General features: G+C 39.4%; 1 protein-coding gene across 1 annotated transcript in view; it reads left to right on the forward strand.

Annotated features, from left to right (window-relative positions):
- Positions 1-4,288: 4,288 nt before the first annotated feature.
- Positions 4,289-26,734, forward strand: part of entpd3 (ectonucleoside triphosphate diphosphohydrolase 3) — a 40,666-nt gene continuing 18,220 nt past the window's right edge. The window contains exons 1-5 of the mRNA XM_088327884.1: positions 4,289-4,403; positions 18,702-18,839; positions 21,676-21,793; positions 21,883-22,042; positions 25,124-25,283. Coding sequence (XP_088184010.1) covers positions 18,705-18,839; positions 21,676-21,793; positions 21,883-22,042; positions 25,124-25,283 — 573 coding nt within the window. The 5' untranslated portion in view covers positions 4,289-4,403; positions 18,702-18,704. The remainder of the gene's footprint in view (positions 4,404-18,701; positions 18,840-21,675; positions 21,794-21,882; positions 22,043-25,123; positions 25,284-26,734) is intronic.

The following is a 26,734-nucleotide window of genomic DNA, read 5'->3' on the forward strand; positions in this document are numbered from 1 at the left end:
TTTAAATAAATGGCAACAATTTTCTTGCCACATTTTCTAGCAACATAATCATAGTAACAACTTCAACGCAACATTTTTCTTATTTATCTTTAAAATCTCATCCGGCGATTTTTGCCGCAATACTGTCAAATTAATCCAAATAAACAATACACACACAAAAACGTTTGTAAACACACAAAATGTGCGTAAATACATGAACTTACATGAATACACATAAAACCTACATAGACACACACAAAAACATGTAAACACACAAAACGTACGTTTATACAGATATATATGGATACAGGCATGAAAACCTATGTAAAAAAACAATCAAAACGTATGTAAACTCCCATGAAGACTTGCATTAAAATGCACAAAATGTACAGAAATACATAAACTTACTTTGATACACACAAAAACATGTAAACACAAAAACGTATGAAAAACCGACAAAAACGCCTCCAAATGCTTATGATGACGTATGTAAAAGCGCACGAAATGTACGTAAACACGCTCAAAAACGTAGTAAACACGTAAAACCATGCAAACGCAGAGATCCCCGGTTTTCACGGTTAATGGGGACCAGAACCACCCACGAAAAGTGAAAATCCGCAAAATAACAGGGCACCTTCAAAAAAGGTTTAAACTTACCTCAAGACAACGTTAACACCAACCGAAAGTATACGACAGTTATAGGTTTACAAATAACACACGTAATTGAAGTTGAATGGATAATTTTATTGTCATAATACAAAAGTAAAACAAAATTGTAGGGCTTTTCCTTTCAGTGTAAGAAAGCAATATAGAGAGCGGCTGGCCAGCTGCACGCTAGCATCAGGTGTCTTAAAATGTAGACAGATCTCGGCGATAATTAGAATAAGACCAGCCCAAGTCATCCGTTTCATAGCTAATGGACCTGGCATTGGCAAGATACAGGGTCCGCAGCGGTGGCTTCAAAGAGTCGTTAACTTAGCCGTTAGCAGTCAGCCCAGGCGTGGCCTCTGTCGTTTCCCGGACCCGACAAGCATATGACAAACGCACGTACGTAAATGCAAAAAATGTACGTGAACACATAAAACGTACGTAAACACATGCAACGTATGTTAATTCACACAAAAACGTACATGAACGCACATTCAGTGCATCCGGAAAGTATTCACAGCGCTTCACTTTTTCCACATTTTGTTATGTTACAGCCTCATTCCAAATTGTATTAATTTAATAGAAAACTAAGAAATCACATTTACATAAGTATTCACAGCCTTTGCCATGAAGCTCAAAATTGAGCTCAGGTGCATCTTTTTTCCACTGATCATCCTTGAGATCTTTCTACAGCTTAATTGGAGTCCACCTGCAGTAAATTCAGTTGATTGGACATGATTTGGAAAGGCACACACCTGTCTATATAAGGTCCCACAGTTGAGTGTGCATGTCAGAGCACAAACACCAAGCATGAAGTCAAAAGAACTGTCTGTAGACCTGCGAGACAGGATTGTCTTGAGGCACAAATCTGGAGAAGGATACAGAAAAATTTCTGCTGCTTTGAAGGTCCCAATGAGCACAGTGGCCTCCATTATTCGTAAATGGAGACATTTGGAACCACCAGGACTCTTCCTAGACCTGGCCGGCCTTCTAAACTGAGCAATCGGGGAAGAAGGGCCTTAGTCAGGGAGGTGACCAAGAACCCGATGGTCACTCTGTCAGAGCTCCAGCGTTCCTCTGTGGAGAGAGGAGAGCCTTCCAGAAGGACAACCATCTCTGCAGCAATCCACCAATCAGGCCTGTATGGTAGAGTGGCCAGATGAAAGCCACTCCTTAGTAAAAGGAACACGGAAGCCCTTTTGGAATTTGCCAAAAAGCACCTGAATGACTCTCAGACCATGAGAAACAAAAATCTCTGGTCCGATGAGACAAAGTTTGAACTCTTTGGTGTGAATGCCAGGCGCCATGTTTGAAGGAAACCAGGCATCGCTCATCACCAGGCCAATACCATCCCTACAGTGAAGCATGGTGGTGGCAGCATCATGCTGTGGGGATGTTTTTCAGCAGCAGGAACTGGCAGACTAGTCAGGATAGAAGGAAAAATGAATGCAGCAATATATAGAGATATCCTGGATGAAAACCTGCTCCAGAGCGCTCTTGACCTCAGGCTGGGGCGAAGGTTCATTTTTCAGCAGGACAACGACCCAAAGCACACAGCCAAGATCTCAAAAGATTGGCTTCAGAACCACTCCGTGAATGTCCTGGAGTGGCCCAGCCAGAGTCCAGACCCGAATTCGATCGAACATCTCTGGAGAGATCTGAAAATGGCTGTGCACAAACGTCTCCCATCCAACCTGATTGAGCTTGAGACTTATTGCAAAGAAGAATGGGCAAAACTGCCTAAAGATAGGTGTGCTAAACTTGTGGGATCATATTCAAAAAGACTTGAGGCTGTATTTGCTGCCAAAAGTGGATCAACAAAGTATTAAGCAAAGGCTGTCAATACCTATGTAAATGTGATTTCTTAGTTTTCTATTTTTATCATATTCAAAAAAAGTAAAAAAAAAACGTTTCCACATTGTCATAATGGAGTATTTTGTGTAGAATTTTGAGATAAGAGATTAAATTAATACAATTTGGAATGAGGCTGTAACATAACAAAATGTGGAAAAAGTAAAGTGCTGTGAATACTTTCCGGATGCACTGTACGTAAACGCACGTTGTCACAAACCAGGACAGGAAACAGGAAGCAGAACCCAATCGCGTAACGTTACTCACAGTTTATTGGGGAGAAGAGGAATGAATGCACACTCGATCCGGGGATCGTTGGTTGCGGAAGTAGATTGATCGAAACGAGGAAGTGGTCAAAATCAAACGGATGGGGCGAGAACAAAACAGGAGCAAAACACAGGCAAAAACGGAGATTCACAGAGCTTGGCAAAACAAGAGCAAAAAACACAGGCAAAAACGGGGATTCACAGGGCTTGATGTACCTTAACAGAGTTTAGCAGGAGTTCCGCAGACGCTCCGACCAGAGGCGACTCACAAGACAGCGTTTAGGTAGTCAGGGAGCAATCTGTCAACGCGTTTCAGCTAATGTCCATGGGCGGGGCCGATTGGGCGCCTTGGCAACCGTGACAGAACCTGGCGCGACACGGTGGGGACCAATTGGGCGCCATGGCAACACACATACGTAAATGCGCGTACGTAAACGCTCATATGTAAACGCGCATAGGTAAACGCGCGTACGTAAATCCGCGTACGAAACGTGCGGAAAAACACAAGTAAACACGCACCAAAACGTACGTGGACACACAAAAACGTACGTAATCGCACGTACGTAATCGCACGTACGTAAACGCACGTACATAAGAGCACGTACGTATACGCATACACTAAAACGAGCATAAAAATGACACAAAAACATACACACAAAAACGACATAACCCACCACTTTTTGAGTAACTTTAATTCACATTTAAAAGTCACATGCCCAACACTGCTTCTTCCCAACCCTTGTTAGGTCGCATTTACAGACGCTGCCCTACTTACGAACAAGATCGTTCATAAGTTGAATTTGTTTGTAAGTTGCTTCAGTGCTAGATTTTGTATGTTTAAGGTTTATATGAGTATGTTGAAGGCTTATGTAAGTTACCTGTATTGTTTTGTACTAAAAAAAATATCTAATAAAATAATATGCTCTATAAAGATAAATAATGTTCAGTTTAACTTACTTTTGGAAGAGGTCTTCCTCCGTGCTAAAAAGTGGCCGAAAAAAAGCGTCCCAACCATTTTCTCAACCACATCGGGCTTTCTTAGTCGACTTTTGCTTCAAATGAAACGGGTCGCCTCTTCTTTACACTTTACACCAAACATATTGAATGGATGCACAAGATATTAAACAATAAAAATGTCTTAGTTCTTAGAGCGCTAGAGATAAGGTGCAGTGTGTTTACACACAAACTTGGAAGAGGAAGCGGATTTCTTCTTCGTGGATGGTGGGTGACCTCCCAAGTGCACCTGGTGGGAAGAAGCACAACAGTACTGTCCTCTACTCCAAAAAAGGTGCACACAATACAAAATCTAACTTACAGCAATGTCCGGATATTTTTCGATATCCGGAATTTTTTTTCTCCCCGGGTACCGTTTTTCGTAACTCGAATGTTCGTAAGTAGGGGAGTGTCTGTACTGTATGATGGCAATAGTATAATAATGTATTTCTCTGTCATTCTCCTCAGCCACTTGATTCGTCTGTTTTTTCCATTGCTTTTCGCCTGTGCATCATTAACATGACTGGAAATTGGGAATTCGGTTCCCAGTGGGCTGGTAAATCCTCAGACCACTCCCATTCCACGGAGCCATCTCACTCCCACACTATCAGACGGAACTCATCTCCTCGAGGTCTTCCCGGAGACGACACCGAGCAGCCGTTTGAGGTAGGAAAACCCAGAAAAGGAGGAATTAGAATGACTAATGTAATAGGGGACATATTGCATGCCTGAGGACTAGTTCCTACAAGTAGAGCGAGTAGCATGTGCAAATATGTCTTATTTGCTTTGAAAGACTAACCGCAGACATAGAAAGGAAAGCATTCTTTGGGACCCGTCTTCATCTTTTTCCCACTTTTGTCTTTGACTTTTGCGTTTCTGGGTGGCCATAATTTATAGTTATATAGTGCAGAGCGCTATTTGGAGTGAAGGGGTTAAGAAATTTGGCCAAGGGGCCAATCCTGGAGCCCTATCCATTGTTTTCATTCATAGATCAATATACATGCAGACATTTACTTTCTGTATTGTAGCTCTTGAATAAGATTAGTCTCATCAAACTGGTTTTGAAATGCTCACAATTAAAATTGGGTCCTTGTTTTAGGCACTACATTTGATATTTAGTTTTATAGTATTACTGTAGTTGTGTTTTTATATTTGTATATTGTATTTTTTGTATTTTTGTAGTATTTCTGCAGTCGTTTTTTTGTAGTATTTCCATAGTAGTATTTTTGTACTATTACTATAGTTTAATTTTTGTAGTATTTCTGCAGTCAGATTTTTGTAGTATTTTCTGGGATTACTGTAGTTTTATTTTTGTAGTATTTCTGCAGTTGCCTTTTTGCAGTATTTCCATAGAAGTATTTTTGTAGTATTACTATAGTTTAATTGTTGTAGTATATCTGCAGTCAGATTTTTGAAGTATTTTCTGGTATTACTGTAATTTTATTTTTATATTATTTCTGCGGGTGCATTTTTGTAGCATATCCGTGGTAATATGTTTGCAGTGTTATTGTTGTTTAATTATGTGTAGTACTTTGTGGTATTACTGTAGTTGTACTCTTGTAGTAATTCTGCAGTTGCATTTTTGTAATATTTCCATAGTAGTATTTTGTAGTACTACTGCAGTCTTTTTTTGTATTACTACTGTAGTTTATTTTTTATAGTATCTGTGCGGTAGAATTTTTGTAGTAATTCTATAAATTCCCATACAATTACTTTTGTAATATATCTTTTGTTAAATGTTTGTAGTATTTGTGCAGATGTATTTTTCTTAGTAATTCCACAGTAGTATTTTCATAATATTTATGTATTTCTGTGGTATTTCTTAGTATATTGTAGTTTTTTAGTAGTATTTTATGTATTAAAGTATTACTGTAGCTGTATTTTAGTAGTATTTCTGTGGAAATCTTTTTAAGTATTTCCATAGTAGCATTTTGGAGTATTTTTGCAGTCTTTCTAGAGAATTTGGTAGTATTTTAGTATTTTGTAGTATGTAGTATAAAGTTGAATTTCTGCAGTAATTCTTTAGTATTGTTTTAAAATGTCTGTAGTTGATTTTTGGAGCATTTCTGTAGTAGCAATGTTGTATCATAGTATTATGATAATAATAATAATAATAAATTCCTTTGTATTGTCATTCTTTGTAAGAACGAAATGTCGATACACCTGACCCGTTGTAGCGAGCCGATGCAGCCGCAGCCAACAGAGGGCGCCGCCATTTTACCAATGTTATATTGTACTATACGTTTGTTTGCAATATTTCAAAAGCATTTTTTCTTTTCAGAAAGAAAGCAAAATAATAGATTACATTTGATTAGTTTTTTTAGTACTTTTGTAGTAGTTCTGTTGTAATTCTGCAGTATTATTTTTGGGGGACAATGGACATAAAGTGGGTCAATATGCATTTATTTTCCATGTTTTCTGCGATGTTGACTTTACATTTTTTGAGTATTTAAAAAGTTACAAATTATTTTATCATTTTTTACATTCGTAGATATTGTAATTGATGTTTTCAGTCTTCGTTTTAAAATGAAAACTGTTTGCTGTGGTTTATTCTCGTGTTGATTTGTTGTTGTATGGAAAAATCAAGAATTTGTAATTGACATTTCATTGTGTCACGCTGAGATTCCAGTTGCTTGACTTTAAAGTTGCTTAGTTGGAAAAAGATTCAATCTTTAAATGAGTTTTAAGTTTACTGCAGAGTGAAAAAACAGATTATAATATAGTTTAGTGAATTTTTTTTAAGTAATTAATTACATTATTATTGGAAAGATACCTACCAAAGTGAGGTTTTTGAGTTTTTTCCTTGCCCTCATGTAGGTTTTAGATCAGGGGATGGTGTAGTCTGTAGTTTGCTATAATCTGGTCTGGCACTCCTTGTGATTAAGGGCTGTACAAAAAACATGACTTGACATGATTACTTTTTTATTCTTTTTTTCTTCCTTTTTTATTTTAGTTTTTTTTTCTTTTTTTCCTAGCTATCCACTTCTTTTCCCTTCTTTTTTCTGCATTTTTTTCTCTTTTTGTTTCTTTTTTTGGCTTTTTTACTTCTTTTTTCTTGCTTTCCTCCCTTTTTCAATGTTTGTATTTTTCTTTTTTCCTGCTTCTTCCCTTTTTTATTTCTTCATTCCTTTTTTAGGTTTGTCGTATTTTCTGTAACTTTACCTCACTTTTATTTCTTTTTTCCCGCTATTTCCCTTTTTCCGTTTCTCCTTTTTCCTAGCTTTTGACTGTACCTTTTTTTTGTTTCTTTTACCCACATTATTTTTCTTTTTATGTTTCATTTTTGTATTTTTTCCTTTTTTTTCTTTCAATATTTTCCCCATTTTTTAGTCGTAATGCGAATAATGCTACATACTAATTAATAATACATTGATTAAAGCGACAAATACAATCCGAACAGCAATTCTAGCCTCGAAAGACCTGGCTCTCTCACTACAACAGGGGAATATGTGTTTCCTTTGGCTGCGACATGTACTCATGCACACTCTCCAGCTATTCTGAATGGAGGCAGCCCTGTTCTCCAGTTCAAACACTTTTCTTCCTTTTTCTGTTCCACTGATAACACCTGGGCAGGTGATTTTATAAAACCACTTACGGGTGTCCAAACTTTTCAGAAAACGGGACAGATTTGGTAAACTGAAAATCCAGCCTGAAATTCTTTGAAATAGTCTTAAGTAAATTCACCCTCCGTGATAGGTTTCAGTGCTTGGCGATCAGTGTCGCGACCTCGTAGCTCGCCTTTGTAAGATTTTCATTCGACTCGCAAGGCCTCATAAAACAGCTTCCAGTTGCTTCACCTTTTCACAGCGTTCGTTTCCAGTTAGCTTTTTGCAGACAGCAAGTTTTGTCTGGCAGTACTTCTCGACATTATTTGAAAACGGCTACAGTCTCTAGGACAGTTAGGCAGACTGTCACGAGGTGTTGGACAGACCCAAAAAACGGAACACAAGTCTTACCCCACTAGGGGGATGTTTATTTAAACAGCAACAACAAACGTCTTGCCTGGCAAAAACGAGGTATGGTTCTGGGATTGCAGCGAAGGAGAACTTGAGAGGGAAACTTGAGAGGGGATCTTGGGGTGGTGGGAATCTTGAAAAGGAAACTTGGTAACCTTAAGGAAGAGGGTTGGAGTGGCAGGTTTTGGAGTGGAAAAACTGAAACGTGGAGGGAATTGAAGGAGGCGGTCCTGGGAGCTGAAGCTTGTCGTTTCGGTAAATGAAAGGAAAGTGAGGTGGTAACCTTAGGTATTTATAGTAGAGGAGGCTGGTTGTCAAATTGCAAAACCCTGAGGAGAGGAAAAGTGAATGGGATTGGAAAATGGCTCAAAGCTGCCATCTTTTGGGGGGAAGAGGTACTGCAGGGACCAAACAATGACACGGACCAAGTTGTTTAGGATTTTGGTAAAAAAAATATATATATATATATTTATCTTGGCTGCCCTCACATTCAACTTTCCTTTTTTTATGCGTTTTTTCTGTTGTAGTAAAATATGACACAAAATAAAGCAAACAAGGATACAAACGTATTTACCTTCAGTTCAGATGGCTCTAAGCAGTGCTGTGTGTATGTATCTGCTCATTTATAGTGTTCGCCCAATCAAATTGCTCTAAGTGCTATGGTAGAGATTCTGGGTATTTAAAGTTTGTTATGTGGCTTTTCATCATAAAGTGTCTCAAAAATGAACATGGATTGTTTAATGAACTTCCATATAAAGGATCATTTAGCAATATACAGCCGGGGACCGTTAGTGTGAAACCTTGACTGTAAACTGTAGTTACATTTTTGACTGAACCTTTTGAACAAAGAATATCGTCAAAGGCTTTGCACATGCGGTAGAAGTAAGATTTTTGGCATGGGTCCGAACACGACCTGACCAAATTTCGGGCCATACTAGTTTAAAATGTCAATCATTAAATCAGGCTTCTCTCTCTCTCATGTTTCAAAAGAAAAAAAAATATATTACGCTACAAAGCATGCACATACTTTTATTCAAATTATTGTTTAGATAAAGAAAATGCTTACCAAACAATCAGTTTAACTCAAAATCACTAAATCCAAATAAATATTCATCCTCTGTGAGACGCACGGCTTCCTCGTCCTACCTCCCTCACATCAGACGTCATTTCTGCTTCTTGCCAATAACCCACAAGCTTTACAAACCATCTTTCTTCTTTTTGGACATGTCTTTCACTTTTGCAGCTTGTAATCTGCAGAATTTGATTTTCTTTTTGGTGCCATTGTGTTCAGTTTCAGTTTTGTTCCCTCCACTTTGCCGAGATGCACCAAACCGTTCATTTAGGCGCTGAACTTACTGTTCGTTCTTGATTCGAGGGACTCGGCCCCAGAGAAACCCCAAGCTGCATAGTTCAGCCGAAACGCACAGTTCAGCGCTCAAGTACGTAAAGCTTCGTGTTTACTTTGATGGCAAATTAAAGCTTCGGCTTCATTTAGGGTTCGTTTATCAAACCGTCTGGTTTGGGCGGGTTCGGGTTTTTAAAATCGAAACTCGGATCGGGTCGGGCTGAATTTTTTAGGATTTTACCTCTAACATGCTGTAATCGTTCCGAGTATAACAAAACATTAAATAATACCGAAAATTATTTTTTTTATCTCCGAACAGGACCAGCCCAAGCCTTCATGGGGCCCTAAGCAAAATGAAATTTGGGGCCCCCTATTACTTGTTAATTTGCATACTTACTAGAACTCATTCCATGTTCTACTCCAGGGGTGGGCAACTATTTGTTGTCAGGGGCCGCATGTGACATGTTACACTTCTTTTAAAATAGACTTGTTTCATCAAATTGATTTTGATACGGCCACAATTAGAGCAAAGTAGTATATTAGGTCCCTGTTTCAAGCACTTAATTTGTTATTCAGTTTTGAGGTATTACTGTAACTGTAGTTTTTTTTAAATTGAATTTAATTTTTTCAAGTATTAGAGTAGTTAGAAGTTCGGTAGTTTTTTTGTTGTTATTGTAGTTTCATTTTTGTACTATTTTTGTAGTATTTCTGAATTAATGAAATGTAGTATTTCCAAAGTAATGTTTTTTTCGTGGGCAGCACGACGGCGCAGATGAGATGTTTTTTTCGTATTTCTGTAGTTCTTTTGTCGAATTTTGAAAGTAGATTTTTTTGTTGTATATCTGTAGAATCTCATCTCATTTCATTAGCTGCGCCGCTTATCCTCAGTAGGGTCGCAGGGGTGCTGGAGCCCATCCCAGCAATCATCGGGCAGTGGGCAGGGGACACCCTGAACTGGTTGCCAGCCAATATCTGTAGTATTTTTATTGTATTTTTGTATATTTACATTAGTTTTATGAATATGGTATTTTTGTCGTATTACTGCAGTATTATATTTAAAAAAAAAATTCTACTCTGTTGTATTTTGTATTCTATAAGAATGTTTGTTTTATTTCTATAGTATTTGTGTAGTACAGTGTTACTTTGGTTTCATTTTTGTAGTATTTTTGTAATATTTCCATATGGGAATTTTTCTAGTATTGCTATAGGTGTAATTTGCAGTATTTCTGTTGTAAAACCCTTATAGTAGTATTTTTTAATAATATTTCTTTAGTAGTTTTTTTATATTATACTATTATGGATTGGTATTCTTTTAGTATTTCAGTAGAATTATAATTGATGTATTTCCAAAGCAGTGTTTTAGTGGTATTTTTTTAGAATTTTTGTCGTATTTCCTTAGTAGTATTTCTTGGAGTAAATAATTCTGTAGTAGTATTTTGTAGAATAGTATCACTGTAGTAGTATTTTTGTAGTATTTCTATCCAATTTTTTATTTTCAGAACGACAGCAAAATCATAAATGAGGTCCCTTTTTTCAAGCACTCTATTTGATATTTAGTTTTGTAGTTATTGTGTAGTATTTTTTTGTATTTCTGAAGAAGTATTTTCTAGTGGACACACAAAGTAACGACTTGGGGGTCCCCTAGTGGTTGCAAGGCCCTGAGCAGCCACTTAGCTCGCTCACGTCTCCAGGCCATATGTAATTATGAAAAGAGCTTCGTGAGCCATAGGTTCCCGACCCCTGGAGTATACAATGCTTCAAGTTTCTCAAATATGTATTTTATTCTTTGAAGTAGGTGAAACAAAAAAAAAAGAAACAATGCTCCTCCGACATTGTCTCAGTTAAACTCCTAACAATGATTTGGAACATAACAACATGAATCCACTGGTCAGCAAAACCATTAATCAATGAGCTCATGTTACTGCATCCTTTGAGATGGAACTCTTTTCAGGGCCAAGAAACATAATTCACAAAAAGTCTTCATACAATAACATAGTAAACCCGAGCAAACTACATGATTCGTCGACACAAGAGCCATTGAAAAAACATCAGTGTTTACAAACAAATGTTAGAATACAATTTAATTTCAAATCTGAAGTATTATTTGTACAGTTTCCTTTATATAAAGAATTAAAGCCCTGGTGTGTAATATTTGACCACCAGATGGCACTGTGTTGACTGGTGCGAGCGAGGGCCAGTACCACAGAGCGTGGCGGATGGATACCGGAAAAACATGGCAGCGACCTATGTGGGGATTAAAAGAAATTTAAATTCCTCGACTAATAATTTTTGTATAAAAATGAACATTGATATGATAGTTCATGTATTGTTGCCTAGTATTCAAATCAACGTTTTTTTCAGTGAATTAAAGTTTTTTTGGACCACTAGAAATTATATTACACACTGTCCCTTTAACGTTTTTTATTCATTCATTTTTATTTTCATTGTGTTGTACTAAAAAGGAGGGAAATGACTTGTCTGAATAGTTTTTATTTGAATAGTGTCAACCTAATTATGTCACGAGGGTGGACCGGACCAGAACGGAGGCAGGAGGCAGGAAGGGAGAACTCAATTGCGTTGACAATCATAACTTTGATTTAACAAAATAAAAGTCGTCCAAAACTCCGGGACAAAACAGAACAAAAACATTCTTACACTCAGAATGGGCAAGTACAGGTTTCCTCCGACTCAAACTAAACAGGACAGGGCATAACAGAACGGAAAATGTGTAATGAGCCAGCACCCGCAAAACCCACAACCCAGCCTTAAGTAGCACACACGCAATTAGCTGATCTGCTTCAGCTGGTGCCCAGGGGGCGTGGCCAGCCGGTCGCCACATCGACCATGCTGGCCATGACAAATTATTTCTTTTAAATGTTTTAAATGAGTTCAGCAATGACCCTCAGATTAAAAAAAAAACGATTTCCACTCAATGCAATTAAAGAGACAGTGTGTGTTATTTAGCATGTGCGAGTGGTAAAAAAATACTTTATTCATCAAAAAAAATAAAATTCATTTGAATAATGAGCAACTATCATATTAACGGGTATTTCCTTATATACTTGTAGCAGGGTTCGTACAAGTGCTTGAAATCCTTGAAAATGCTTGAATTTCAACGTTGTGTTTTCCAGGTCAGGAAAATGCTTGAATTGTGGGTGTAGTGCTTAAAAATAATTGAAATTATTGCCATTGCCATATTTCTTGGCAGTGGTACTCTACAGACCATGCAATAAATGAAAAGTTTTTTTTTTTAAAAGTGCATGACAATGACACCCACACGCCTGCTCTCAGTCTTTATGGCATAGTCATGTGAAGCACCCCCCACTGGCCGCACCCAAGAGGACAGCTTTATTTAGATTACTGTCTCTTTTGGCTTGGCTCACTGAGAGGCTCCCAAACTGCTCCTAATATCCTTTATACCTATTACTAATTGTTGTTTGTTGAAACCTTCAGAATTATTTCCCATGCCCAAATCATTGTTGTGCTCCAATTTTGATTTCTGGTGTATTATCAGTTCTAAGACTGAATAAAATGAAAAGAAAATGGGACTCAAAAAAATGACTTAAATGAACTCAACTGTATAAAAAAGGGGCCTAAAAAACAAACAAAAAATACGGAATCATGAAAAACAGAGAAAGAAGTACCGTATTTTCCGCACTATAGGGCGCACCGGGTTATAGGGCGCACCCCCCAAAAATAGTTTTTGGTCCTATATCTTCCATAGATAAGGCGCACCGGATTATAAGGCGCTACAATGGGAACGTCGACAAAACAGTCAGATGATTCAGTCCAACTGATTACCCCCTTAACATTCCCAAAGCTTGCAAAGAAGCAAATACGTGGATGCGGTGTCCGTACGATGTCACTTAAATGCATCATTTCAAATATCATTCGGAAGGTTAAAGTCTTGGAATTCAAGAAATGCCAACCATTCCTTACTTTCTATTTTCTTTTTCGCTCGCAACTTTACTGTGCATATGACAATAAACACTTGGAATTGAGTTTAATTCACTCAACTCATCACAGCAACATCAAGATCGTTCTAAAACAAGATACCGGGAAAATATAAAGCCGCATAGCTCACCTAAGTTCTCACGTTCAATAATGATACGCAATCATGGTCTTCTTACAACTGTGAGTGTAGTAAATCCAGAAGAGTAAAATGTTTACAAATACAGACTAATGAAACATGTTTCTTTATGGCGTACTTTAGCAAGCTTGCTATTCAGTCATCTTTTTCGGCCAATTGCAGGGTTGGTTTTGGCCCTCTAGCGTATCCGAGGCTCCGAATAACTTCAACCAATAGCGATCGATGTAACGGATGATTGACACATCTTTTTCGGCCAATTGCAGGGTTTGTTTCGGCCCTCTAGCGTATCCAAGGCTCAGAATAACTTCAGCCAATAGCGATCGATTTAACGGATGATTGACACATCTTTTTCGGCCAATTGCAGGGTTTGTTTTGGCCCTCTAGCCAATCCGAGGCTCCGAATAACTTTAGCCAATAGCGATCGATTCAAATAATGATTGACACATTGGTTAGCCAATGAAACGCCGGTATATAAATCCCAGCATACACCGCGGACTACTCCACGTTCGGGGGAAAATCGAGTCGGCGGCTGTTGCGTAAGTTGCGAGACCTTGCGAATTTAATATTGAGCCATATATAAGGCGCACTGTATAATAAGGCGCATGGTCAGCTTTTGAAAAAAAATTAAGACTTTTAGGTGCCCCTTATAGTGCGGAAAATACGGTAACTATCAAAACGTATCACCGTTCAGTCTCTGAGCCATGTACCTGATGAGTGACAAACAGTATTCTCCATCAATCTGTTGCCAACTCTCTCCGATCGCAGATCATCTTTGCAGGTCGGAGACTTTCTGTGGACAATTATTTTCAATTTCCACCACAGGTTTTTTAATTGAGATCTGGGCTATTTGCAGGCCATGACACCAGACATGGGGACTTGAGACTTAGTGACTTGGACTCGAGTCGACTCGAGTCGCTGTTTTTATGACTTGTGACTTGACTTGGACTTGGCAATCTAAGACTCGGGACTTGACTTGTGACTTGACTTGCCCAAGAAAAAAATACTTGGGACTTACTTGGGACTTGAAGGTGAAGACTTGAGACTTACTTGAGACTTGCACATGTGTGACTTGGTCCCATGTCTGCATGACACTGACTGGATGCGTCTTTCTCCAAGGAATGCTTTCACTGTTTTTGCACTGTGGCATGATGCATTGTCATCTTAGTAATAAGTTCATCATGCCCGGACATTTTTTTCGATCGAAGGAATAAGAAATCTGTCCAATATGTCAATGTAAGCTTGTGCATTTATGGCAGATTTGACCACGGCCATCTCCCCAGTGCCTTTGCCTTTCAGGCTGCCCCATATCATTAAGGACTGTGGGAATTTTGTTTACTTTAGAAAATCCCACCGGAACGGCACCAAACAAAAGTTCCAATGCAGATTCATGACTCATCACTGAAGATTACCTTCATCCAGTCATCCACAGTCCACGATTACCTCTCCTTAACCCATTGCAATCTTGTTCTTTTGTGTTTTAGCATTAACTATGTTTTCCTTTAAGCTTTCCTATATGAAAATCCCATTTTCATTGACTCCAACTTCCTCCCATTTCCTCTTGTCTTGTGCATTATTGGTTTTCAAGAAATACGGCCTTTAGTTGTTTGTCTTGACGCCTACATGTCTTTTTTGGCCTACCAGTACGCTTGACTTTAACAATCTTCCCATACTGTTTGTACTTGATCCAAATCTTCAATACAGCTGACTGTGAACAGCCCACATCTTTGGCAACCATACAAGTAAATTTACCTTCTTCAAGAAGTTTGACGATCCTGTCTTTGTCTCAAGAGACATCTCTCTCGTTGGAGCCATGATTCTTGCCAATCCACTTAGTCCAAGAGCATTCCAAGGTGTGATAACGCACTGTTTTTAACTGCTGACTAACAAGCAGACTTCATCAGTAAGGTTCCTTAGGCAAGACCTCTCATGATATACCTTTCTACCTCACGTATGAGAGAGTAACATTGGCTCAGACATTTTCTGGGTCAACAAGGTCTGCGTCAGTTAGTAGGGAACCAGGGCATACTGATGAAAGATTTTTTGTCATTGAAGTACATGGTATTTTAGGAAAAACCTATAATAAAGACAAAGGAGAAAAATAGGATGAAAATATGTTTGTAAAAATAGGTGATACTTTTTCGAAGGTAGTGCTTGCAGACTGTTTTAAGTTATAAGTGCATCAGATCAATAATGCAATGAAAATTAGGACAAAGAAATTAGCAGCAACATATTTCCAAAGTGCAGCACGGCGGCGCAGTGGTTAGCGCTTGTGCGGCACAGTTCATGTCATGGGAACCTGTCGTGGGTTCAAATCCAGCTCCAGACTTCCTGTGCGGAGTTTGTATGTTCTCCCCGTGCTTGGGTGGGTTTCCTCCGGGCACTCCGGTTTCCTCCCACGTTCCAAAAACATTCATTTCAGGTGAATTGGCCGGTCCAAATTGTCCCTAGGTGTGAATGAGCGAATGAGTTGTCTGTCCCCGTGTGCCCTGCGATTGGCTGGCAACCAGTTCAGGGTGTCCCCTGCCCACTGCCCGGAGATGGCTGGGATGGGCTCCAGCCTCCCCGCGACCCTAATGAGGATAAGCGGTACGGCTGATGAGATGAGATGAGATGAGATATTTCCAAAGTAAGTCGAAAAATAATTTTTTTGATACATAGTTGAGATATGAATACTTTTCACAGGTTTGTTCACATGTTTGGGGTCGTAATGGCCCTGGGAAAAAGGTTATCCGTAACATATGCCAGAGGGCAGACAGAGGTGGTGGCTGCGGTGAGAGGAGTCCTTTGAAATGTTGCCGGCAACGTCCTTTTTTTCACATTTTGAATTTGTCTAGGTTTGACAAAATACATTTTTATGAAGAACAAGTATGTCAAGTTATTCAATGTTTAAGTTTGTTTGTTCTAGAATGATATACCTGTCTGTTCATGTTTGTTGAAAAAAACAAAACGTGAAGTTCTAGTGCATTCAAAACATGTTTATCTTGTTCGGCCCATGACCAAAGGTTTGGTTTTAGTTTCGGCCCACTTTGTAAAATAGTTTGACACCTCTGCTTTAGATCATCAAATCAATTCAAATATCCCATAGAGACACCCCAAGGAAATACAAAATGTAATTTTGAAATGTTGATTCCATTTATTATTACACAAATAAAGTCCAAACCTATATGGCCGTTCACAAAAAAGTCATTGCTCCCTAAACCTAATAGCGAGTTGGGCCACCTTTGGCAGCAATAACAGAAACCAAAGCTTTACGGTAATAGGTAATAAGTCCTTTCACAACACTTCTTTTCGAATCTGCCATACTGGGGTTTGGCACACACCACAGCATCTCAGTTGGATTTAAATCCTGACTTTGAACTGGCCACTCGGGAACCTTCTTTTTTGTTTTTTTAGCCATTCAGAGGTGGACTTGGTGTTTCAGATCGTTGTCCTGTTGCTTGATCCAAGAGCGCTTGAATTTGAGGGCACAAACTAAAAGCCGAACGTTCTCACGATCTTCTAGTAAACACCAGAATTCATTATTCCTTCAACCACAGCAAGTTGTCCTGTTCCTGAGGCAGCAAAGCAGCCCAGACCATCACACCGCCACCACCATACTTTACTGCTGGCATCATATTGTTTTTGTCACATGCTGTGCCATTTTTTTTTCCAATCGTTTATTTTATTAGGCATTTACAATGCGATGTACAAACAGCAATGACACAATGACCGCTAATTCTGGAGATTAGTCCTTTAGCCTTAAATGTAGATCTTGTTAGGGAAAAAAACTATTTTACAAATGTATCGTTTACTAAATTGTTCGAATTAGTTATCTGACTCCATTAACCAAACACAAAATTCATTTTCCTAACAATGCATGCTCGTTTCTTAATTTAGGGAAAAATATTGACAAGAGACAGGCATTTCCACACGGGGCAGATTTATTTTCTTAAAGTATTTAACTAAGTGAATTCCATCGAACTTAGCCGAATTCTTGTCGAATTAGTCTAATTAGTCTTCGTCGAGCCTCCCTCTCATTCTCCCATCTCTGCTCTCCCATCTCTCGTCTTCCGTCTTTTCACACGTCGGGGCGTCGGCCACCCCCCATGGGCGTGCTGACTCCTCCCATGGGCGTGCTGACTCCTGGAAACAGCTTTGTGACCTTTTCCAGACTGATAGATTTCAATTATCGTAAATTCCGGACTATAGAGCGCACCTGATTATAAGCCGCACCCGCCACTTTTTAGGTGATTTGCAACTTTTGTACTTACACAAGCTGCACCCATGTATAAGCCGCGTACGCCTGCATCCATTCTTGTGACTCAATCACAAGTTTAACTCAGAACAGGCTGTAAATTCCACGATGGTAACTACAGTTTTTGGTTTGAACAAATTTATTGACACTAATAACAGCAAACAAATAATGTGGGGTTTGATCAACCCTAGAAAGGTAGGTACTTTTAAAGTCCGGGTCCCGTTGAAAGTAATCCAAGGAAACAAAATGTATATTTCCAAAGTTAAGGCTGGGAAAAATATATATCCACTATTGTCTGCTGTGACAACAGACAGATCTACCGGTAACTCAGCTTTACCCCAACTCCAATCAGCCCGCGTTTGCTCTGCCACCTCTTTTTGATTGGTCCGTAGAACACATAACTGAATAAATCTCTAAAATAAATACATTACAAAAATATACAGTTGCAAATACATATTATACATGGTTACACATATTTACGTAGAAAGACGGTACACCGAGAGAGTTTTCAAAGCTTTAATAATAATATAACTTTCATCCCAAACCGTGCCTTTGAAATGTACCAACACGCTAGTAGGATCACGCCCGCAATGTATCGAACGTGCCTGTCAAAATAAAGCATACCGTAATTGTGAAAATTCACGGAAAATCGTCCTCAACTGCCTCCTCACAATTATAGCCATCAAGGGCGTCTTCCTTATTATCGGAACGTACCTTAACTTTACAGACAATGTATGCTTAAACTTAGAGGTTGCAGTCTTTCTTGGCGCACATATTCTACTGGTCTTAATCTTACCTTTTATACTCCAGTGCCACTGGTGGCCGTTAGAAAAATTCCATAAATTAGCCGCTTCACTGAATAAGCCGCAGGGCTGAACATTTGGGAAAAAAAGTAGCGGCTTATAGTCCGGAATTTACGGTACTTTTTTTTCTGATTTCTGCTGAAATTTCTTTGCATCATGGCATGTCAATTGTGATCTTGAGATTTTGTTGCCCACTTCACTTTGTCTAACAGTTTTTTCTTGATATAACAGAGGAGGTGGCAATCAATTTTGGGTCCGGCCTGCGGAATTTAACTCAGCTTTCCCCAAACTGTGGCTAGTCACAGTTACTTAGAATTGAGCAAGGAGAGGCAATTACTTTTTAAATAGGGCCAGATATGTCTAGATGTTCTTGTGCCATAATAAATGGAAACAGTTCAAAACTGCATTTTGTATTTCCTTGAGTTGCATCTGTGTCCCAAACCCTTAAATAACATTGATGATAATAATAATGCCTACGATATGTCTTTATGACCATGACCTTTGAATCTTTTAAGTGAGTCTTTTTTCGTCAACAGGAAATGGCTGCGAAGCGAAAAGTTGGTTACAAGTGTCGCATAGCCACCGTTTTATTCCTCCTCCTGGCTAGCATCGCTGGGCTCATTGCTGTTGCAGTCATCCAGAAAAACTGGCGGTCCACGGAGTACACAATAGAGGTGAGTCCTGGCTAACATGTAAACTAACCCTTGTTCGCTGGACCGGTCGCCTGCACACCTGTATAGTCTGCGTTGTGTTTTTCGTTGTTGATTTTGGGTTGAAGGGAACCAGCACGGAGTTCGAGATGCGGCTGATACGTTCACCTATAATTCCTTATCAATCCGAAAGAAACACTGACACGAATATGGCACCCAAGGAAGACGTAGGTAAAATAAGGGGTCTCCAAACGGACAAAATAAAACCACCTGCTTACATTGAAAAAGAATACTAAAACAGTGCAGACGCTGCCCCTACTTACATATGTTCATTCGTAAGTTGAATTTGTTCGTAAGTTGCTTCAGTGCTATATTTTGTATGTTTAAGGTTTATATAAGTATGTTTTAGGCTTGTAGAAGTAACCTGTATTGTTTTGAAACAGAAAAAAAGAACGTTTGAGAAAACAATATGCCTTATAACGTTACAAGGGAGGCTGAATAATTAAGCATAGTGCTAAAAAGTAAAGCTACACAGTAGGCGTTGACATTCTTGTGGTCTATAAGCCCTTTGGGACTCCTTATGATTATGGGCTATACAAATAAACATGACTTGACTTGACTATAAAGATAAATAAAGTTAAGTTTTACTGACTTTTGGAAGAGTTAGGCGACTTCCTCTTCCGTGGTAAAAAGTGGACGAGAAAAAAGCGATCCAACCATTATCTCCACCGCATCAAGCTTTCTTATTCCACTTTCATTTTAAAAAACAACAACAGTTCGTCTCTTCTTTACACTTTACACCAATCATATTGAATGGATGCAAGAGATATTAAACCATAAAAATGTCAAAGTTCCAAGCGCGCTGGAGATACAGTATACAATGTTTACACACAAACTAGGAAAAGGAAGCGGATTTCTTCTTTGGTGTGGATGCTGGGTGACCTCTCACAGCGCCACGCGGCGGAAAGAAGCACTACAGTAATTTCCTCTACTTGGAAAAAGGTGCACACAATACAAAATCTAACTTACAGCAATGTCTGGATATTTTTCGACATCCCGAAAAAATGTTCTCCAGTTTTGTGTAAGTCGAATATTCGTAAGTAGGGGATCGCCCCCCAGGGACGCTTTTCACTAACTGCCCTACATATACAAACAAAAAGAGAGCTAGGACTCCACTTATGATCTAAAAGAAGAAAAATATTACCACAAAATATGAAAGTGGCAGTGAAGTTGCAGATTTGATGAGGGAGTACTGGCGAAGCATTTCCATGATCTCTACTGTCTCAAGACAAGAACAGACCCTGAAGAGGAAGGGGGGCGGCTATGTACTAAGATACGGAAAAGCTTCTTATGATTTGGACACGTGAAAAACAGCTCGCTGGGGACAAAATCAAGCTATCAAAGGCAGTAATCGAGGAAGCAATTTCCTGCTGGGAAAAACACAGGCTTTGATCACAGAAACGGCACCCCGATAAAGCCAAACGTGGATGGTCAATGGAGGTGTTGGATGAAAACTGTCTCAAACATTTTAAAAACAGTTCGAGATTTAGACGGAAACAACAACCAACACAGTGAGTGCCAAGACTGACATTTTCATTCAGTTGTTGTGTTTTTTTCACTGTTCTTGGCTAATAAAGCTTTGCATTGTACAATAACTTCATCTTTTGCATTCCCTTAGCCCTCTGTTTTGTTTTATTTATACTACATGTGGTATATTTATGAACATTGACTGAACACTAGTGTACCTACAAGGCAGCGGAGTTGAATTCATGGGGCTTTGGTTACATTTGATGACCCTGGAACGGGTTGATTCTGTTTCAATTCATTTTAATGGTAAAATGTAGATGCTGAGTTGGTGAGTATGACAAGCATCTGGTCATCCCTTGTTTTGCCAGCTTATTTTCCTTCACCTGATGCAATTTCACTGAGGCCGGTGCCTATCTTCCAAAGAAAACTGAAGGAGGATTTTTAATAAAATTAGCATAGTTAGCCACGGCGACATGACAGCTGGGTGGTTAGCCCTGAGCCCCACGGTGCAGAGGTCCAGAGTTCAATACCAGCTACCACAGCTTCCCTGTGCGGAGTTTGCATCTTGTCCCTGTGCTTGCGTGGGTTTCCTCCGAGCATTTCGGTGTTCTCCCACATTCCAAAAAGATGCATGGCGGTTTAATTGGCCTGTCCAAATTGTCCCAAGGTGTGAATGGGCAAGTGAGTTGTATGTCTCTGTGTGCCCTGCGACTGGCTGGCAACCAGTTCAGTGTGTCCCCTGCCCACTGCCGTAAGATATCTTGGATGGGTTCCTGCACCCCTGTGACCTTAGTGAGGATAAGCGTCGCAAATAATAGATGGATGGACTGTTAGCCACAGATACCAGTATCATCTGAACAACCTTAATGGGGATTATTCTCCCGAATCATGGTAGAGCTGAACATATGTTACCAGCCACATCGTTATCAAAAAGGGCGTAGAACCTAACAGGGCAGCATCCCCTCCCATTCCCCTACCCAACCAACTCCTAGGGACCCCGGTAGCACCCGGGCACGCCAATTCCACCAGTATAAACAACCACACCCAGCCCAGTGACACGGCACTAGGCCAGTCGGCCCCCCAACCAGCTCCAGCCCCAACCCCTGATCCTGGGCTCAGCGGGTCCCTGGCAACTGAACCCCACCCTGCACCATAAAATTAGTATTTTCTCATTTCAAACAGTAAAGGGTACGTACCAGTGAAGTGTGACCAAACTTAAATAATTTAATCACATCATCCATGTTTTCTTAATGAATATAATTGACTAACAAATATGTATGTAACATCCGAGCAAAAAAGAAAGTGGTTTCAAACATGATTTCTGTTATTGCAGTATGGCATCGTGATTGACTCAGGATCATCTCGGTCCAATATCTATTTGTACGAATGGCCTGGGGAGAAGGAGAATGAGACAGGAGTGGTGACAGAGAAGTTAAACTGTAAAGTTTCTGGTGAGTCATTTCTTGTTGAGAAAATCACAATTGTGATTTTTATTTTTTGCATAAGGTTAAAAATAATGTTTTTGTATTGTACTTATTAGGTTCTCCAATCTCTGAATTAAAAATTGACCCGAAGAAAGACAAAGATACTTGGGAAGGCTTTCAAAATTGTATGAGCCAAATTTCTGCTGCCATTCCTGCTATGAAGCACAAAACCACCCCTCTCTTCTTAGGAGCTACAGCTGGAATGAGACTCTTACAGTAAGTAGGCAAGTAAGCATTTTTTACACTACCTTCTCAGCATTCTCACAACAGAATCACATTGCGGCATTGTTTGTATATTAATAATTCAAATAAAACTTTAATAGCTCTCTGACTAAAAAAAAAGTATATAAATAGAACCAACGTGTCTTAAATTACCTTAAAGCAAAAAGTGCATGGAACTTTTAATGGAAGTCATGGACTAAAAAGTGTGGGCACTCCTGTTTCAGAGCCAGATTGACAAACTAATGTTTTGGTAATAGCTCATCATTTAGCTTTCCACTTTATCTGGCTTTTTATGTTCTCTCTCATTCACAAACGCGCATGCTTGATTTAAGAACTGATAAGAGTTAATATATTAGTCTCCACCTGAAGGTGCTTCCCTAAAACAAGTTAACTACCAGTACACTTTTTACGCTATTTCTTAATCACACACACACCTTTTTCTTCTACATACTTTTTAAAGTGTCAGTATTATCAGCGGATCCCTTAACTGCATGGGTCTTCGGGGCGCCAATGAGGATACAACTCTGGTCAGTTTTCGGCACTGTTGACGGTTCCAACTGAGATGCTGTGGTGTAGGCCTGTTTTTGGGTCGTGTCGAAGTTGGCCCTAGTCAATTCCTTATTGTTAGATGTAGAGCCCTGGGATGTTTATTACATTCTCGGGGGAGTTTTCTGTCTTTATATTGTACATTTCTGTACTCTTCCTCCGGTCTGCATTTTCTGACTAGCAGAGTCCGGAAAGCTTTTGCCTCAGTTGCTCCGCCTCGTGTCGCTTAGTCCAATCAAATAGCCCAAGGTGGATAGTGACTGAGACAGAAGGCAGGAGAGAGAAAGTTCGAGAGAGAGTTCGAGAGAGAGGCTCGGCTGCATCTGAGCCTAAATAATGTTTTGAATAAATCAAAATGCCGAGACCAATATCTGTGCAATTCCCAAATGTTGGTGCTGGGTTGCTCGATAATCGGTCGATCTCGATTCCATCACTTGCCCCTTTTTTCCTATTGGCATAGGGTTTGTGTCAGGTTCTGAGTTCCCTGGTGTTTCTGGTGTAAGATATTTCCTGTCCTCAAGATTTTCTCACTTGTGTCAGCCAATGAGCACCTTAGCGCTCTTTTCTAATCTCCAGCTGTATGTCATTGTCTCGTCATTATGTGCCTATTAAGTTCTCCGTTTTTGCTGCAGTTTATAGCAGGTTGGTGCCAAGTTGCTGCTATGTCACCAACAACTTTGCATTGCTCCATGCCAGATATTTCAGCCTCTGTGTGCTATTCACTTATACTTAGCTTAGTTTGCGGATCCCTTAGCCGGTCGTCAGTGAACCACTACCTGTGGTGTGTCTTGGGAAAGTAAAGCCTGACGGCGCCCATCCCTCTCCAGGCTGATGCTTAACGTTATCAAACTTAGACACCGTTTTTTGTGGAAACCTTTGTGCTGCTCTTGACTTTACCGAACCTTGACCCTTTTCTTTCGTGCTTGTCTTCTGAAGTTCTTTTCCACCCCAGAACTTCTTTTGAATGTCACTGTTTCTTTATGTTTTCTCAGAACTGACCAGGTTTGATTAGCTTTTTGAATGGAGCAGGGCTTTATGTGTTTATGGCATTCTGGGATATTGGGTGGGGAGAAAGGGGACATTTGTTTTATTATACAGTACATTGAATGTTCTCATAAACCTTGGTGTTGCATTTCATTGTGTTTTAAAAGTGCTGTGTGTCATGTTGGTGTAGAGATTCCATGTCTCGCTGCGTATTCAACTCCAGGGAACATAGCAAGTATTTGAATGAAGTAAAAAGAAGCTGAAGAGAGCAGTTGAGGACTTTTGATACAAAGTTACAAAAAAATATATTTAACATATTATACTGTGGTCCGACTAGGAGACAGGCTTTCTCAAAAAAGGCATTGAAAAATGTATTTTATAGGAAAAGGTGTGCATTCGAAAAAATTGAAAATAAAATTTACATTGGCTGTACACCTTAACAGGAAACCTTTGTTCGGGCTGTAACTAACTGTATCTTGCAAGTGTTCTGATAAGAGTATGGTAGACTCAAGGGCACTTGCAAACATCACTGGGAAAGTACAGTAGTGATAGAAACCTTGAAACATCAAATGAATACAGAGAGTATATACTTCATTTAAATATGTGGATGAACATAAGTGCATTTATAACAAATATATAAGTGATGTGATTATCAAAGTAATAATGTTAAATAAATAATTAAACTAATACAGCTAGAAAACGACACATTCAGTGACACGTTTTAATAATCGAACAGTAACCAGTCGCATTGTATTTTTTTCCATGCCCAATAGTGGTTTTCCCACACACCCAATAGTCCCTGAATGTGCCCTGGCACATAACACAACACCTGTTTCAATAATTCAATCTACTGTGCACTATATAGGCTGCTCTCCCCAGTTGTGTGGGAGCCAGCCAAGGAGAAGCAGCTGCAAAATTAAACCATTGCTTCTATTGGGGACCTGTTTGTATGAGTGATGGCCAACTAAACTGGCCAATTTCCAGACCTTAGACTCCAAATTTATGGATAGTGAGCCAAGAATATTGGTAAAGAGCCTCCTTAGAACCCTTGCCTGGTAGGAGGCAATACAGCCTCTCACTTATTATCCCACCTCCTCAAGCGATGCCACAAACCAAGTTCCATCTAACCATTTGCACTATGGACATTACTCACCCAAACCCATAAATTCAGCATTGCTAAATGGTGCAGTAGGACCACACCTAGTATTCCCAGGTGGTCTCCCATCCTAGTGCTTAGCTTCCCAAGATCGAGCATTCTCAAATATAGCCGTAAACAGGTCAAATAAAGTTTACAGTTTGTAAAAACCTCAGTATTTAGTATTTATTAAATATTTATACAAACACATTTTGATTTGATTAAAGATTTTATATTAAAAATGTTTTCAGGACCTTTGGAGCAGACAACAGTTCTTTTTAGGTATGGTGAGGTATTGCATGTAGTGTACTATTGTATTTTGATAAATGCACTGTAAACTTAACTTTGTAAATGCACTTGTTTTGGAATTTTGCCACCATTTGATTATGTTTGCTCTGCTTCATTATAAGAGAGAAGGATTTGCAAAGAACCAATGACATCCTGGATCTTCTGAAAGAGTATCTCCTATCTTTGCCCTTTGACTTCCAAAATGCAACTATCATTACTGGTCAGGAGGAAGGACTATATGGATGGATTACTGTCAACTATTTGATGGGAAACCTTCTCGAGGTAAAATAAACTACACATTAAAAAAAACTCAGTCATTTCACAGCCATGAGAACTTTAAGACTATTTTAATACATTTTAAATATATGGCCCTTCCATTCCCACACCTGTTCTCTGCACATTTCTCTATATAACAGAAGATTAGGATTACCCTGAAAAAAAAACCCTATAGCTGCAAGAAGCAATAAATTCTGAATGGGGGCATGGCGGCTCCAAACAGGAAATTCATGCTGCGAAATCCTTAAATGTACATGTGCCATGAATTTTTTTTTTTTTTTACAATCCATTCTTTGAACTTTTTTTTGACTCTTCAGGGGTCATACTACTCCTTGTTGCAAAAGGTCAAATTGACTTTACCCATCTTTTTCCCTGGGAGAAAGGGTGACAAATTTAAGTGGTATTTACAGTGGTACCTCGACTTACAAATGGCCCTACATACAAAGGTTTTCAAGTTACTACGTACCTGAACAGGAAAATATTGCCTCTTGTTACAAAGGCATTTCTGGATACACAGTCAAAAACACAGTACAGTACGCGTTGCCATGCTATGCCCACAGTTCTACCTGGCAACCAATGCGTAAATATAAATCCTGGCATGCGCTTCACGTCCCCTTCCTGCTCAATAAACGGTCTACTGTATGGTACCACTACGAAGAGTAATCATTCACAATGGACCCTACAAAAAAACATGCAAAAAAGTGGACTACGAAAAAGGAAGAGGAATAGACCTTTTCTGGCTATCGAAACAAATTAAGAGATAATAGAAAGGTATGAAAACACACACCGCCGTGCAGAAGGAGTTCAGAGACGACAAGGAGGAGAATACAGCCATTATTCCATCAGCCCAAATGAAAGACATTTTGGCGAAAGTTCCATGAAGTCTCAGAATTATCGGAAAGGAATCTCCCAGAAAAAGTGTTGACATGTCGGGCTAGCGCTCGTTATGATGACGTCTGCCTCGCGCATTTTTGAAGGATTGTCAGAAGCCAGCAAAGCAGCGTCATTGGATCAGTTTTTCAAGAAACGCGAGACAAAAACATTGCTGAGGACCAAGTCAAGTCATGTTTATTTGTATAGCCCTTAATTACAAGGAGTCTCAAATGGCTGGCCAGACCACAGATTTTAGCAAACTACAGACGATTATTACACCATCCCCTAATCTGAAACCTACATGATGACAAGGAAAAACTCAAAAATCTCAACATGAGAAAAATGAAGAAACCTTGAGAAGGGACCGCACATGAGGTAATTCCCCTTCCAGGATGACCAGGCTGCAACAAATGTTGCAATAACAAATAATACACAGATATTGTCATCATAAAATATAGGTTATTCATCAACTATAGAATAGAAGTGTGTTTTAAGCCTGGATTTAAACAGTTGAGGTTGCAGATCGATTCTCAGGGGCCAGAGCATTCCACAACATTGGGGCTTGAATGGAGATCACTCCAGTA

Source organism: Urocampus carinirostris, chromosome 2 (assembly GCF_059441175.1).
Source record: "Urocampus carinirostris isolate Australia breed hairy pipefish chromosome 2, RoL_Ucar_1.0, whole genome shotgun sequence".
NCBI lineage: Eukaryota > Metazoa > Chordata > Actinopteri > Syngnathiformes > Syngnathidae > Urocampus > Urocampus carinirostris.